We start from the raw sequence: 14,338 nt of genomic DNA, 5'->3' as shown, positions 1-14,338 counted from the left end.
CCCGGCAGTGGGATCCTGGGGCTGGTCGCTTTGCTTTTGCAGTCATGAAGCAGCTTGAAATGAATGCGCATGCTCGGCTTGCTTTATCTTTTTAAAAATCTATTCCATCTGCTCCTGATTTGGACCTGATGGAATAGATTTTCAAAAAGAGAAAGCAAGGTCCAAATCAGGAGCAGAAGGAAAGAGAGCACAGGCAAGGAACTCAGGACAGCGAGGGGTGCACCCCCACACTGAGACAATGGGGATGTTCTATCGAGAACTCACCAAGGCCAGCTGGACCGGGTCTGAAAAAGCCTGGGATAAAACCGGACTCGCTGAACATAGCAGACAATGAGGACTGCTGAGAAGTCAAGAACAATGGCAATGGGTTTTGATCCTACTGCACGTACTGGCTTTGTGGGAGCCTAGGCTGTTTGGATGCTCACCTTACTAGACCTGGAAGGAGGTGGGAGGTCCTTGGACTCCCCACCGGGCAGGGGACCCTGACTGCTCTTTGGGTTTATGAGAGAGAAGGATTTGGGGGAGGGGGAGGGGGAGGGAAATGGGAGGCGGTGGCGGGGAGGAGACAGATATCTTTAATAAATAAACAAACAAACAAGCAAACAAACAAACATGCCCAGTTAATCATTTTCTAAATATTTTGTCTTTTTCATGTGTAGAATATTTTCACCTACTATATTCCTATGCTCATATTTATCATATATTTTCAAGTACCATTATAAACACGTTCTTCCTGTTGCTTTTGAAGCAATAGGCCCTTAAGTCCACAGAACATAACATATTGTTTCATTGGCACAAGCTGCTTAATCTCTTCTGATCAATTGACATATGTTGTTATTTGATTATTGCTTTAATTATTAAACCTGAACTATAATGAAATAAAGGATTAAAAAGAAGAGTAAGATATGGTCAAAAGCAACAGGGAATTCCAATGTATAATATACTCATCCACAGTCAGGACTTGAGGATTGCAGATTATTCTGGTAGGCCTGGCTTTAATGGGATTAAGCAGGGAATCCATATAGTAGCAGAGATGCAGGAAATAGGTCTTTGTGGTTAGACATTGCCCTGGTGAATAAAGATATGTAAATCTAACAAGGAAAAACAGAAACCCTAGGCCTTCTGTGTACGTATGTGTGTGTGTGTGTTTGTTTGTGTGTGTGTGTGTGTGTATGTGTGTGAGTTACAGCCATGTAGATTGGTCTTCTTGTGGGACTCCTAACAATGGCAACAGGGGCTATCTCTGATGCTGTTGCCTACTTTGGGGACCCTTTCTGCCTACCAGATTACCTCATCCAGCCTAAATAAAACAGGAGATGCCTAGTCTCACTGCAACTTGATATTCCGTGATTGACTGAAATCCATGGGAGGCCCACCCTTTTCTGAAGAGAAACAGAGGAGGAAGAGTGGATGGAGTTCAAGGCATGATGGAGCGGAATGGGTTACCTCATAGATTGCTGGGAATTTCCATTTTCCTAGGTTTATAGCTCAACCCAGAGATGTCCCAGAAGCCAGTTGTCTCTCTCAGTACTCTCTCCCCATTTTCCCTTCACCTGATCCATCCTGTTCTCATTCCTTGCCCCCATCTAGACCCCTCTCCCATCCATCAGTGATGTCTATTCTATTACCCTTTCACAGTGAGATTCTCAAGCCCCATCATGACCCCTTGTTAATTAGCTTCTCTCTGAGCCTGTGATTGTAGCATGGTTATCCTCTCTGGGCCTGTGATTGCATCATGGTTACCTTACAGCTAATATTCACTTATATGTGAGTACATACAATAATTGTCTTTCTGGGGGGCTGGAGAGATGGCTCAGTGCTTAAGAGCATTGTCTGCTCTTCCAAAGGTCCTGAGTTCGATTCCCAGCAACCACATGGTGGCTCACAACCATCTGTAATGGGGTCTGGTGCCCTCTTCTGGCCTGCAGGCATACACACAGATGGAGTACTGTATACATAATAAATATTTAAAAAAAATAATTGTTTTTCTGGGTCTGGGTTACCTCACTCAGGATGACCTTTTCTAGTTCTACCCATTTGCAAGCAAATTTCTTTTACTTTATAAAATGGTCTACATTCTATGGATGCCAAGCATGGGATATCCTTATGTGAAGTGGGGGTATATTTGAAGTTAGTGAGATTGCCCAGTGGCTATGTAAGCTTGCCACCAAGCTTAATGTGGGTTTGAACCCAGTGTTTCTGAAGGTAAAAACAAGAAAAACAACTCGGACAAGCAGCCCTATGATCTTTACACCATATTTTCTATCAGAGCACATAGGGAATGCTCGGCAATTTGTGATACTCACAAACAGAAAGATATGCATGACTGTCCAGTGTACAGCATAGTCTTCCTACTACATGACAAGGGAACACACTATCTGCAGAGCTATCACTATGAAGTCCAGCTCTGCCTTCAGGAGACCTGAGTTTCAGAGTGTCTCCAGACAGAATTGTGTTTACTTTTCTGTTTATGTGTCAGCTTCCTTACAAACCTTCTTTCACTTGATATTTATCCTGTGATAAATATCTTTGCAACATGCATTTCACCATTACTTTTCCCTGCTACTGCCTGTCGGAAATACCTGAACGCATGATCATGGCCTTCAGAGATTAGGATACAAAAATACCCAAAGAAAGAGACAGGTTAGACAGAGGAGGAAGTCATTTAGACAGACCAAGAAAATAAAGGTGATGCTTTATTTAGAACTAGTTGAGAACTACAAGAGTTTTTAAATGAGTAGGAACTTTCTTCTAGGAATCTTCTGACAGATGTTGCAAATGTAGTTCTCACTTCATATCTCTTGATCTGCCACTATGGAAGCACACTTGGCCTTCACCTGATTCTTTAGTTTCAAAGAGTTTTTCTCAAAGAGAAAGAAGGTAACACCAAAGAGTGACATGGTGGCAATCAGTACTCCTATTGGGAACACAACAGTATAGTGTTTGCTTATTAAGGCTTCTTTTTTAACTGGAAAGTCAGGTGGAAAGTCAAGAGTGGTTTGGCCACAATGATCTACAAAGTGGTTCCAGCTCACAGAAACAAATGTGAAGATGCTGCTAACACACAAAACTAAGGCAGCAACCTTGTAGCAAAATAACTGCATCTCAATAAATGGGTCTTTCATGCAGCCAATATTAATGGCGATTGCACTGAAAATCAGAACTACAGGCTTCATCGTAACAGCCCACATTATCAGTGTTTGTGCATACTGAAATTCAGGTGAAATGGTCCAAGTGGAACTGATAGGGGTGTGCACCAGAATCTTGGTTACAGTGCCTGAAGCATTAAATTCTTGAGGGTAGCAAGCTTCCCAAAGTCCAAAAGACACGAATTGCACAAGCTTGTCATTGAATTCCCAGAGGCGCCAGGATTGGCTGCTTGCGATGACAATCTCAAACACCAAGGCCGATAGGCTGCAGAGGAGGCCACTGAACTTGAAGAGGCACTCCTTCACATTGGCAAGTCTAAAGATGAAATTGAACAGGTATATAGTCAAGTCAGGAACACAAGGGACAGTGGAAAACAAAATGAGTTATGGTTTACAGAGCAATAAGTTCTCATACCTGGTCCTTGCTGTCACAAAAAGTTGTATTTAAGTAATATACCTATGGCCAAAGTTCCCTCTATATGAGGTTTTGATTAGCAATTTCACTATATCTATCAAATGCTGAAATGTGCAAATTTGTTAACTAAACATGTTAATGCTTGGAATTAATACTCAATAATTTACAACACATGTTAAATGATGTTTAATTAAGCAGTATTTACAATACATAAATAAGATAAATAGCTTAAATGAGAGGTATAAGCAGAAGAATGCACAAATATCTATAAATTATGGTAGTGAATTTACACAAATTTAATTCACCTATATTGTCTGCTATATTTCTACATGTGTATGCTAGTGTATGTGTTATCGGAAAACATATTGGAAAACCTGAATTATTATTATGTGACCAAAATTAAAATCTGTATGTGAAACATGAGCCCTCATGAATATTTCAATCATTTCCCATGACTTACTCAAACATACACATTAGAAAATTACCTTCATTTCATTGCTGAATATGAAGTATCCCAACTGTCTTGTGTGAGAAACTATCTTCTCCAGCACCAAATTAATACTATACATTTACTGTATGCTCCAACTTATTTAGATCACTTATTGGTTCATAAGTAGGGTTAATGGATGTGGGGTTAATGTTCATGAATAACTATGCCCTGAAGGATGTCACTGTGTTCTTGAGCATAAATAAAGTTCAGGCATGTACATGATAACATTGCCACCTCCAATGCAGAAGGTTTGAGTACTCCTTGCCACAAAAATTTCTCTACCAGCTTCCCACTATTCCACATTCTCTGTGGAATGTACTTCCTAACAGGGTGAAGGCAGTAGCTCTACTAAATTGGGAAGTCATATCAGCAAGGTGACTTTAAAATCTAGTATGAATTGAGTAACACCCTACCCATGCCCTCTTCCTTGTTAAGGCAGATCTGAGCCTTTTGATGTCAGAATCAGTGAGTTTTGAAGCACAACCAGAATCAGGGTGGAAAATTCTCTTGTGTAAGACAAATGAGCTAGCATGGCAAGATTTAGTTTTGCCCATGTCTGTAACCCATGGAGGAGGTGCTTATGCTTCATAAAGATCCAATCTGAAACCTTCCATGAAGCTCATCTTAAGCTTTTACCTTTGTTTATCCAGGAGGAAGAGATCCATTTGAGAAATGTCTAGATCATAAATATCTTCCAAATAGCAGGAAATGTTGGACAGACACGAAGTCGCACAAGAGTTGAATCACCTTCAGTAAAAGAAGTTCTGTTAGGCAGATATTTCAGCTCAGAATGGTGTCTCACCATCAACCCCTGGTTCACACAAACCAACCCCTTCCTCTGCTTTGCTTAGTTGAAGCCTCATTTATACTCTTCAGGGATATTAGCCCATCTGATAGTCCTGACCCTCCAATGAGATTCACGCAATCATTACCCCATTAAATAAACAGAAAAAACCACAGAAAGTCTAATTCACATACTCAGTTTCAGGAAACTACAAATGTATAAAGCTCAATACAGACTACAGAGCCTTCACAGCTACACAGGGATTCCCAGTACTTATATTCAGTAGGATTTACTGACATAGACATGATATCAACAAAGAGTTGAATCTTAGGTCATTGACTTCTTTGACCTTCTATGTCTCCTGAAATTGAAAGCTTTTAACAGAAACCATGTAGAAAACATAAAATACTTGCCTCTCTTCCCTTCTATGAAGGCCAAATGCTAGTGACTGCCCAGTATGAGAGTGACTTTAAAAATTCTTGTTTCCGTAGCTACCAGAGATGAATGTCACATTATGAGCAAAGAACCAGAGTCAAGACATATAGTCTTAAAGGGCCAGAGTGGTTAATGTCCCTCTCATATGTACAAACCTTTAGAGATATAATTAATCTATTAAGGATTTAAATTAATCTAGAATTAATTTGAAAAAATTCTCATAAAATAAATTTATCATGATTTCTCCCTTCATCAACGTTTTCTACTCCCTTTGTTTCCCACATCTCTACCTGCCCACTTGTTCAGTCTTTGCTTTCTCTATCTCTGAAAAAAATCTTAATACAAGAAAGACGAAAATACTAAATGAACACATGGCATAAGGTTTGCATTGGCCAGCTACTGCTAGTTATGAAGCCTACACTGGAATGTATTGAGTATTCCCAGTTATATTCCATTGAACAAAACTGATTTTCTTTTTATTTTTTTCTAGGCAAAGAATTTTATTAACCCTTTTCCAAACTTTATCCCCAGGCTTCTTCAGCGTAATTCGCTGCAAAGACTGAATTGTGTTTAAGCAAAAACTGAAAAGAGCTGCAGTGTCCAAGGGGCTTGGGCTTAAAAATATTAGCGATCTAGATTTGATCAGATCCATAAACAAAAGACCCTTTAAAAGCAGCCATGATGTAAAATAGCAGCTCCTGTAACTTCTGCAAGTGTCAGTTCTTCAGAAGTCGCCTCCGTTCAGTTTGCCTCATTCTAAGACGCCTCATCAAAATTCTCCACCAGATCTGGGACTTCATCATCATCATCATCCTCTCCAGTAGCAAGGGGTGCTTCTCCATCCACAGATTGTTTGGGCAGAGCTTCAGCCAGTCTCCTTGAACTAGTCAGACTGTCTGCCCCAAGCTGGTTTAGAATGCTGGGAAGCATTTCTGTCAGTTGCTTTGTCTCAACGTGGCCTGTAACGGTGAAGGTGTTTGCTACCAGAGACGCCTGAACTTTAGGGTTGTTAAAATGGATCACTGTTCCTTGGTTTGTGAACATGTTCACCTCTTCAATACCAGAGAACTTCTTTAAGGAGAACTGCAGTTTTTTATCATCTGCTGTGGCTGTTCTGTGAACCACCTTCTTCTTTCTGCGAGCAGTTCCTTTCCCACCAATGCACACTTGTGCCTGCAGCTTGGCCAGTTTTTCCTGGTTCATGATGGTTTCTTTCATCTTGTCGGAGTGGAAATGGGTTCGTGCGGGGGACTAGGGTTTGTGCTCAGGGGGTCTCGGGCGGACCAGCTGAGGTAATGCGCACACATGCGGGGACGCAGGGTGGCAGCTCTGATCTTCTTTCTCCAGCAAGTATCAATTGCAAATATCTTCTTGGTTAGTGGAGATTTTTTGTGTCTGCTACACAGTTAATAATACTGGCATATGGTCTGGTTTGAATGGGTATGGGTCTTGTTTGTCCTTTCAAAGTCTCCTTCAGTTCTCATGTGGTATCCGTCTTTTGTCCCGAGGCAATCATGTGTTAGATTCCTGCAAACAAGGCGTCAAACTGAAGTGTAGAGATGGATCAGATGAATTTGGATTTGATGAAATCTGATGTAGTACTTGCATGACTACTGGTTGGGTTAGAAGTGTGGTTTTGAGGCTGTGAAGTGTTATTCTTGGAAAATTCCCATGCAAAGCCAATGTACAGTTGGCTAGTCCAGAGATAGCAGAGGATAAGTTGAGTGTCATGAGGAAAACTGATGACTGATTCTGCATTCAGGTCTAGGGCTTTGTATTTGTTGATAAAGGAGGTGTATATGGAATAGGGGCACTCACAAGGCAAGGCAGTTACATAATTGTGTGATCAGAAGTGGGACTGGGGACATGGGGATAACTCTGACAGCTGAGGTTTTGCTGTAGGAAAATGGCTAAACAATGTGTGTATTGAGAAGTAGGTATCATATCAAGGCAGCGGAGCAAGATCTGTTCTTATGGTACATGGCAGAGAGAGCCAGTGAATGAACTTGTGTTACCAGAGCAAAGCCAAGGAGTATGGAAATGGCACAGAGCAGAAGAGGTTATGGGGAAAATCATCATGGAAATTAGTGCTTAATCTGTGTTCCCACAGATAGGACTTGGGACTATGAAGAGGACAAGAACATGAGTTTATGTCTTATGGATCCATCAGGGAAAGCTGGTATAGAAACTATATGATGAGAACTACTATTAAGAGCATTAGGATTAAACAGAAGATTCACGAAGTCATTGCTTTTTACTGCTGAGTAGTACTCTAATACGTATATATTCCATACACTCTTCATCCATTCTTCCATTGAAGGGCATCTAGGTTGTTTCCAGGTTCTGGCTATTACAAACAATGCTGCTATGAATATAGTTGAGCATATACGTTTGTTGTATGATAGGGCATCTCTTGGGTATATTCCCAAGAGTGGTATTGCTGGGTCCAGGGGTAGGTTGATCCCGAATTTCCTGAGAAACCGCCACACTGCTTTCCAAAGTGGTTGCACAAGTTTGCATTCCCATCAGCAATGGATGAGTGTGCCCCTTTCTCCACAACCTCTTCAGCTAAGGCTATCATTGGTGTTTTTGATTTTAGCCATTCTGACAGGTGTAAGATGGTATCTTAAAGTTGCCTTAATTTGCATTTCCCTGATCACTAAAGAAGTTGAGCATGACCTTAAGTGTCTTTTGGCCATTTGAACTTCTTCTGTTGAGAATTCTCTGTTCAGCTCAGTGCCCCATTTTATAATTGGGTTGATTAGCCTTTTACAGTCTAGTTTCTTGAGTTCTTTATATATTTTGGAGATCAGACCTTTGTCAGTTGCGGGGTTGGTGAAGATCTTCTCCCAGTCAGTGGGTTACCTTTTTGTCTTAGTGACAGTGTCCATTGCTTTACAGAAGCTTCTCAGTCTCTGGAGGTCCCATTTATTCAATGATGCCCTTAATGTCTATGCTGCTGGGGTTATATGTCGGAAGCGGTCTCCTGATGTACTCACTCATAATTGGTTTCTAGCCATAAATAAAGGACATTGAGCCTATAATTCGTGATCCTAGAGAAGCTAAATAAGAAGGTGAACCCAAAGAAAAACATATAGTCATCCTCCTGTATATTAACATTCATCAGGCGATGAAAGGAGACAGAGACAGAGTTCCACATTGGAGCACCGGACTGAAATCCCAAGGTCCAAATCAGGAGCAGAAGGAGAAGAGAGCACAGGCGAGGAACTCACGACAGCGAGGGGTGCACCCCCACACTGAGACAATGGGGATGTTCTATCGAGAACTCACCAAGGCCAGCTGGACCGGGTCTGAAAAAGCCTGGGATAAAACCGGACTCGCTGAACATAGCAGACAATGAGGACTGCTGAGAAGTCAAGAACAATGGCAATGGGTTTTGATCCTACTGCACGTACTGGCTTTGTGGGAGCCTAGGCTGTTTGGATGCTCACCTTACTAGACCTGGAAGGAGGTGGGAGGTCCTTGGACTCCCCACCGGGCAGGGGACCCTGACTGCTCTTTGGGTTTATGAGAGAGAAGGATTTGGGGGAGGGGGAGGGGGAGGGAAATGGGAGGCGGTGGCGGGGAGGAGACAGATATCTTTAATAAATAAACAAACAAACAAGCAAACAAACAAACATGCCCAGTTAATCATTTTCTAAATATTTTGTCTTTTTCATGTGTAGAATATTTTCACCTACTATATTCCTATGCTCATATTTATCTTTTATTTTCAAGTACCATTATAAACACGTTCTTCCTGTTGCTTTTGAAGCAATAGGCCCTTAAGTCCACAGAACATAACATACTGTTTCATTGGCACAAGCTGCTTAACCTCTTCTGATCATTTGACATATGTTGTTATTTGATTATTGCTTTAATTATTAAACCTGAACTATAATGAAATAAAGGATTAAAAAGAAGAGTAAGATATGGTCAAAAGCAACAGGGAATTCCAATGTATAATATACTCATCCACAGTCAGGACTTGAGGATTGCAGATTATTCTGGTAGGCCTGGCTTTAATGGGATTAAGCAGGGAATCCATATAGTAGCAGAGATGCAGGAAATAGGTCTTTGTGGTTAGACATTGCCCTGGTGAATAAAGATATGTAAATCTAACAAGGAAAAACAGAAACCCTAGGCCTTCTGTGTACGTATGTGTGTGTGTGTGTGTGTTTGTGTGTGTGTGTGTGTGTGTGTGTGTATGTGTGTGAGTTACAGCCATGTAGATTGGTCTTCTTGTGGGACTCCTAACAATGGCAACAGGGGCTATCTCTGATGCTGTTGCCTACTTTGGGGACCCTTTCTGCCTACCAGATTACCTCATTCAGCCTAAATAAAACAGGAGATGCCTCGTCTCACTGCAACTTGATATTCCGTGATTGACTGAAATCCATGGGAGGCCCACCCTTTTCTGAAGAGAAACAGAGGAGGAAGAGTGGATGGAGTTCAAGGCATGATGGAGCGGAATGGGTTACCTCATAGATTGCTGGGAATTTCCATTTTCCTAGGTTTATAGCTCAACCCAGAGATGTCCCAGAAGCCAGTTGTCTCTCTCAGTACTCTCTCCCCATTTTCCCTTCACCTGATCCATCCTGTTCTCATTCCTTGCCCCCGTCTAGACCCCTCTCCCATCCATCAGTGATGTCTATTCTATTACCCTTTCACAGTGAGATTCTCAAGCCCCATCATGACCCCTTGTTAATTAGCTTCTCTCTGAGCCTGTGATTGTAGCATGGTTATCCTCTCTGGGCCTGTGATTGCATCATGGTTACCTTACAGCTAATATTCACTTATATGTGAGTACATACAATAATTGTCTTTCTGGGGGGCTGGAGAGATGGCTCAGTGCTTAAGAGCATTGTCTGCTCTTCCAAAGGTCCTGAGTTCGATTCCCAGCAACCACATGGTGGCTCACAACCATCTGTAATGGGGTCTGGTGCCCTCTTCTGGCCTGCAGGCATACACACAGATGGAGTACTGTATACATAATAAATATTTAAAAAAAATAATTGTTTTTCTGGGTCTGGGTTACCTCACTCAGGATGACCTTTTCTAGTTCTACCCATTTGCAAGCAAATTTCTTTTACTTTATAAAATGGTCTACATTCTATGGATGCCAAGCATGGGATATCCTTATGTGAAGTGGGGGTATATTTGAAGTTAGTGAGATTGCCCAGTGGCTATGTAAGCTTGCCACCAAGCTTAATGTGGGTTTGAACCCAGTGTTTCTGAAGGTAAAAACAAGAAAAACAACTCGGACAAGCAGCCCTATGATCTTTACACCATATTTTCTATCAGAGCACATAGGGAATGCTCGGCAATTTGTGATACTCACAAACAGAAAGATATGCATGACTGTCCAGTGTACAGCATAGTCTTCCTACTACATGACAAGGGAACACACTATCTGCAGAGCTATCACTATGAAGTCCAGCTCTGCCTTCAGGAGACCTGAGTTTCAGAGTGTCTCCAGACAGAATTGTGTTTACTTTTCTGTTTATGTGTCAGCTTCCTTACAAACCTTCTTTCACTTGATATTTATCCTGTGATAAATATCTTTGCAACATGCATTTCACCATTACTTTTCCCTGCTACTGCCTGTCGGAAATACCTGAACGCATGATCATGGCCTTCAGAGATTAGGATACAAAAATACCCAAAGAAAGAGACAGGTTAGACAGAGGAGGAAGTCATTTAGACAGACCAAGAAAATAAAGGTGATGCTTTATTTAGAACTAGTTGAGAACTACAAGAGTTTTTAAATGAGTAGGAACTTTCTTCTAGGAATCTTCTGACAGATGTTGCAAATGTAGTTCTCACTTCATATCTCTTGATCTGCCACTATGGAAGCACACTTGGCCTTCACCTGATTCTTTAGTTTCAAAGAGTTTTTCTCAAAGAGAAAGAAGGTAACACCAAAGAGTGACATGGTGGCAATCAGTACTCCTATTGGGAACACAACAGTATAGTGTTTGCTTATTAAGGCTTCTTTTTTAACTGGAAAGTCAGGTGGAAAGTCAAGAGTGGTTTGGCCACAATGATCTACAAAGTGGTTCCAGCTCACAGAAACAAATGTGAAGATGCTGCTAACACACAAAACTAAGGCAGCAACCTTGTAGCAAAATAACTGCATCTCGGGGGCGAGTTTCTGGCCCACGGTGCCAGCCTGGGACGGGGATCTCGTGGGTTTCTTGGCCCCCTGTCCTGCTTGGGCTCTCTGCTGCCTCTTTCTTCCTGGCCCACCCAGCTTCCGTCCAGACCCCTCCCCACTTCGCCCCCACTGCCCTCTTTTGGCGCATAGCATCGCCCAGTGCAGCCTATCTGGGCGCTGGGTCCGAGTACCCGGGGCTCCCGGGCGGGCAGCAGTTCCTTTGTTTCTGTGGCCTGCCTGCACCAAGCGGGGTAGGCGCTTTGTCTGCGGGCTGACCAACCAGCACGGAGGCCTGATCTTTCGGCGCCAGGAGACCCAGCATTGGGGTGAGTTTCTGGCCCAAGGCGCCAGCCTGGGACGGGGAGCTCGGGGGTTTCTTGGCCCCCTGTCCTGCTTGGGCTCTCTGCTGCCTCTTTCTTCCTGGCCCACCCAGCTTCTGTCCAGACCCCTCCCCACTTCGCCCCCACTGCCCTCTTTTGGCGCATAGCATCGCCCAGCGCAGCCTATCTGGGCGCTGGGTCCGAGTAGCCGGGGCTCCGGGGGGGCAGCAGTTCCTTTGTTTCTGTGGCCTGCCTGCACCAAGCGGGGTAGGCGCTTTGTCTGCGGGCTGCCCAACCAGCACGGAGGCCTGATCTTTCGGCGCCAGGAGACCCAGCATTGGGGTGAGTTTCTGGCCCACGGCGCCAGCCTGGGACGGGGAGCTCGGGGGTTTCTTGGCCCCCTGTCCTGCTTGGGCTCTCTGCAGGGCCTCTACTCCCCGGGTGCTGCCTCTTTCTTCCTGGCCCACCCAGCTTCCGTCCAGAGCCCTCCCCACTTCGCCCCCACTGCCCTCTTTTGGCGCGTGGCATCGCCCAGCCCAGCCTATCTGGGCGCTGAGTCCGAGTAGCCGGGGCTCCCGGGGGGCAGCAGTTCCTTTGTTTCTGTGGCCTGCCTGCACCAAGCGGGGTAGGCGCTTTGTCTGCGAGCTGCCCAACCAGCACGGAGGCCTGATCTTTCGGCGCCAGGAGACCCAGCATTGGGGAGACCCAGCATTGGGAGAGCCAACATTGGGGAGAGACAGCGTTTGGTAGGCAAGGAGACCTAATCCGGTAAAAGAAGATCCATAGGGAGCATTTGGAAGAAGAGATGGGCCGACGTCAAGGCAAGAATTCGCCCAACAAGCTGAAAAGCAACATGAAGCTACCAGAAACAAGCGACCTCACAACGGGAGGACAAGAACCCCTTAATCAAGAGGAAGGAGAAAAGATTGACTTCATGAAAGTGATTGACACCCTTAAACAGCATGTAAAAAACGCCCTTATAGAAATGGATGAGAAATATAACAGAAAGTTTGAAGAATTGAATAAATCAGTGAATGATACCCTAGAAAACCAAGGAAAAACAATCAAACAGATAATGGAAACAGTTCAAGACCTGAAAACTGAAATGGAGGCAAAGAAGAAAACACAAACAGAGGGCCGTCTGGACATGGAAAATCTAGGTAAACGAATAGAGACTACAGAAACAAGCATAACCAGCAGAATACAAGAGATAGAAGAAAGACTCTCGGATTCTGAAGATACCATAGAGAAAATAAACACACTGATCAAAGAAAACAGCAAGTCCAACAAACTCTCATCACAAAACATTCAGGAAATATGGGACACAATAAAAAGACCAAACCTAAGAATAATAGGAGTAGAAGAAGGAGAAGAAGGGCAGCTCAATGGTCCAGAAAATATATTTAATAAAATTATAGAAGAAAACTTTCCCAACCTAAGGAAAGATTTTCCTATGAAGGTGCAAGAAGCATACAGAACACCGAATAGGCTGGATCAAAAAAAAACATCCCCTCGCCATATAATTATCAAAACACATAGCATACAAAATAAGGAAAGAATATTAAGAGCTGCAAAGGAAAAAGGCCAAATTACTTATAAAGGTAAACCTATCAGACTTACACCTGACTTCTCCATGGAAACCATGAAAGCCAGAAGGTCCTGGTTAGATGTACTGCAGAAACTGAGAGACCATGGGTGCAAGCCCAGATTACTATACCCAGCCAAGCTTTCATTCACTATAAATGGAGAAAATAAAATTTTCCAGGATAAAAACAAATTTAAACAATACGCAGCCACAAATCCAGCCTTACAGAAAGTAATTGAAGGAAAATCACTAACCAAGGAGTCCAACAATGACCACAATACCTCAGACATCTAGAGACCCTTCACCAACACAAAACAAAGAAGGGAAACTCACAAACTCTACGACTAAAAAAACAAATGACCGGAGTTAACAACCACTGGTCATTAATATCACTTAATGTCAATGGACTCAACTCACCTATAAAAAGGCACAGGCTAAGAGATTGGATAAGAAAACAGGATCCAACATTCTGCTGTTTACAAGAAACACACCTCAACCACAAAGACAGGCACCTACTCAGAGTAAAGGGCTGGGAAAAGGCCTATCAAGCAAATGGTCCTAAGAAACAGGCATGTGTGGCCATACTAATCTCTAACAAAATTGACTTTAAACTTAAATCAATCAGAAGAGATGGAGAGGGGCATTTTATACTCATAACAGGAACAGTTCATCAGGATGAAGTCTCAATCCTGAACATCTATGCCCCTAATATAAAAGCACCCACGTACATAAAAGAAACATTGCTAAAATTCAAGGCAGCCATCAAACCGCACACACTAATAGTAGGAGACTTCAACACTCCTCTCTCACCAATGGACAGGTCAATCAGACAGGAACCTAACAGAGAAATAAGAGAATTAGTGGAGGTAATGAATCAAATGGACTTAACAGACATCTATAGAACATTCCATCCAAATAGGAAAGAATATACCTTCTTCTCTGCAGCTCATGGAACCTTCTCGAAAATCGACCACATAGTCGGTAACAAAGCAAACATCCACAG

The 14,338-nt window shown here is 42.9% G+C and overlaps 1 protein-coding gene across 1 annotated transcript; it reads right to left on the bottom strand.

The window, feature by feature from the left end:
* Nucleotides 1-2,792: 2,792 nt before the first annotated feature.
* LOC121439467 lies at nucleotides 2,793-3,467 on the bottom strand (the record flags this gene model as incomplete). Its single annotated transcript, XM_041639963.1, has 1 exon — nucleotides 2,793-3,467. A coding segment is annotated over one exon (675 nt), but the record flags the coding sequence as incomplete, so codon positions are not given.
* Nucleotides 3,468-14,338: the final 10,871 nt, after the last annotated feature.

Source organism: Microtus oregoni, unplaced genomic scaffold (assembly GCF_018167655.1).
Source record: "Microtus oregoni isolate MIOR12 unplaced genomic scaffold, Mior012 000061F_ref0000440, whole genome shotgun sequence".
Taxonomy (NCBI): domain Eukaryota; kingdom Metazoa; phylum Chordata; class Mammalia; order Rodentia; family Cricetidae; genus Microtus; species Microtus oregoni.
Note: the sequence above shows the minus strand (reverse complement) of the source record. Positions and strands in the feature narration are given on the sequence as shown.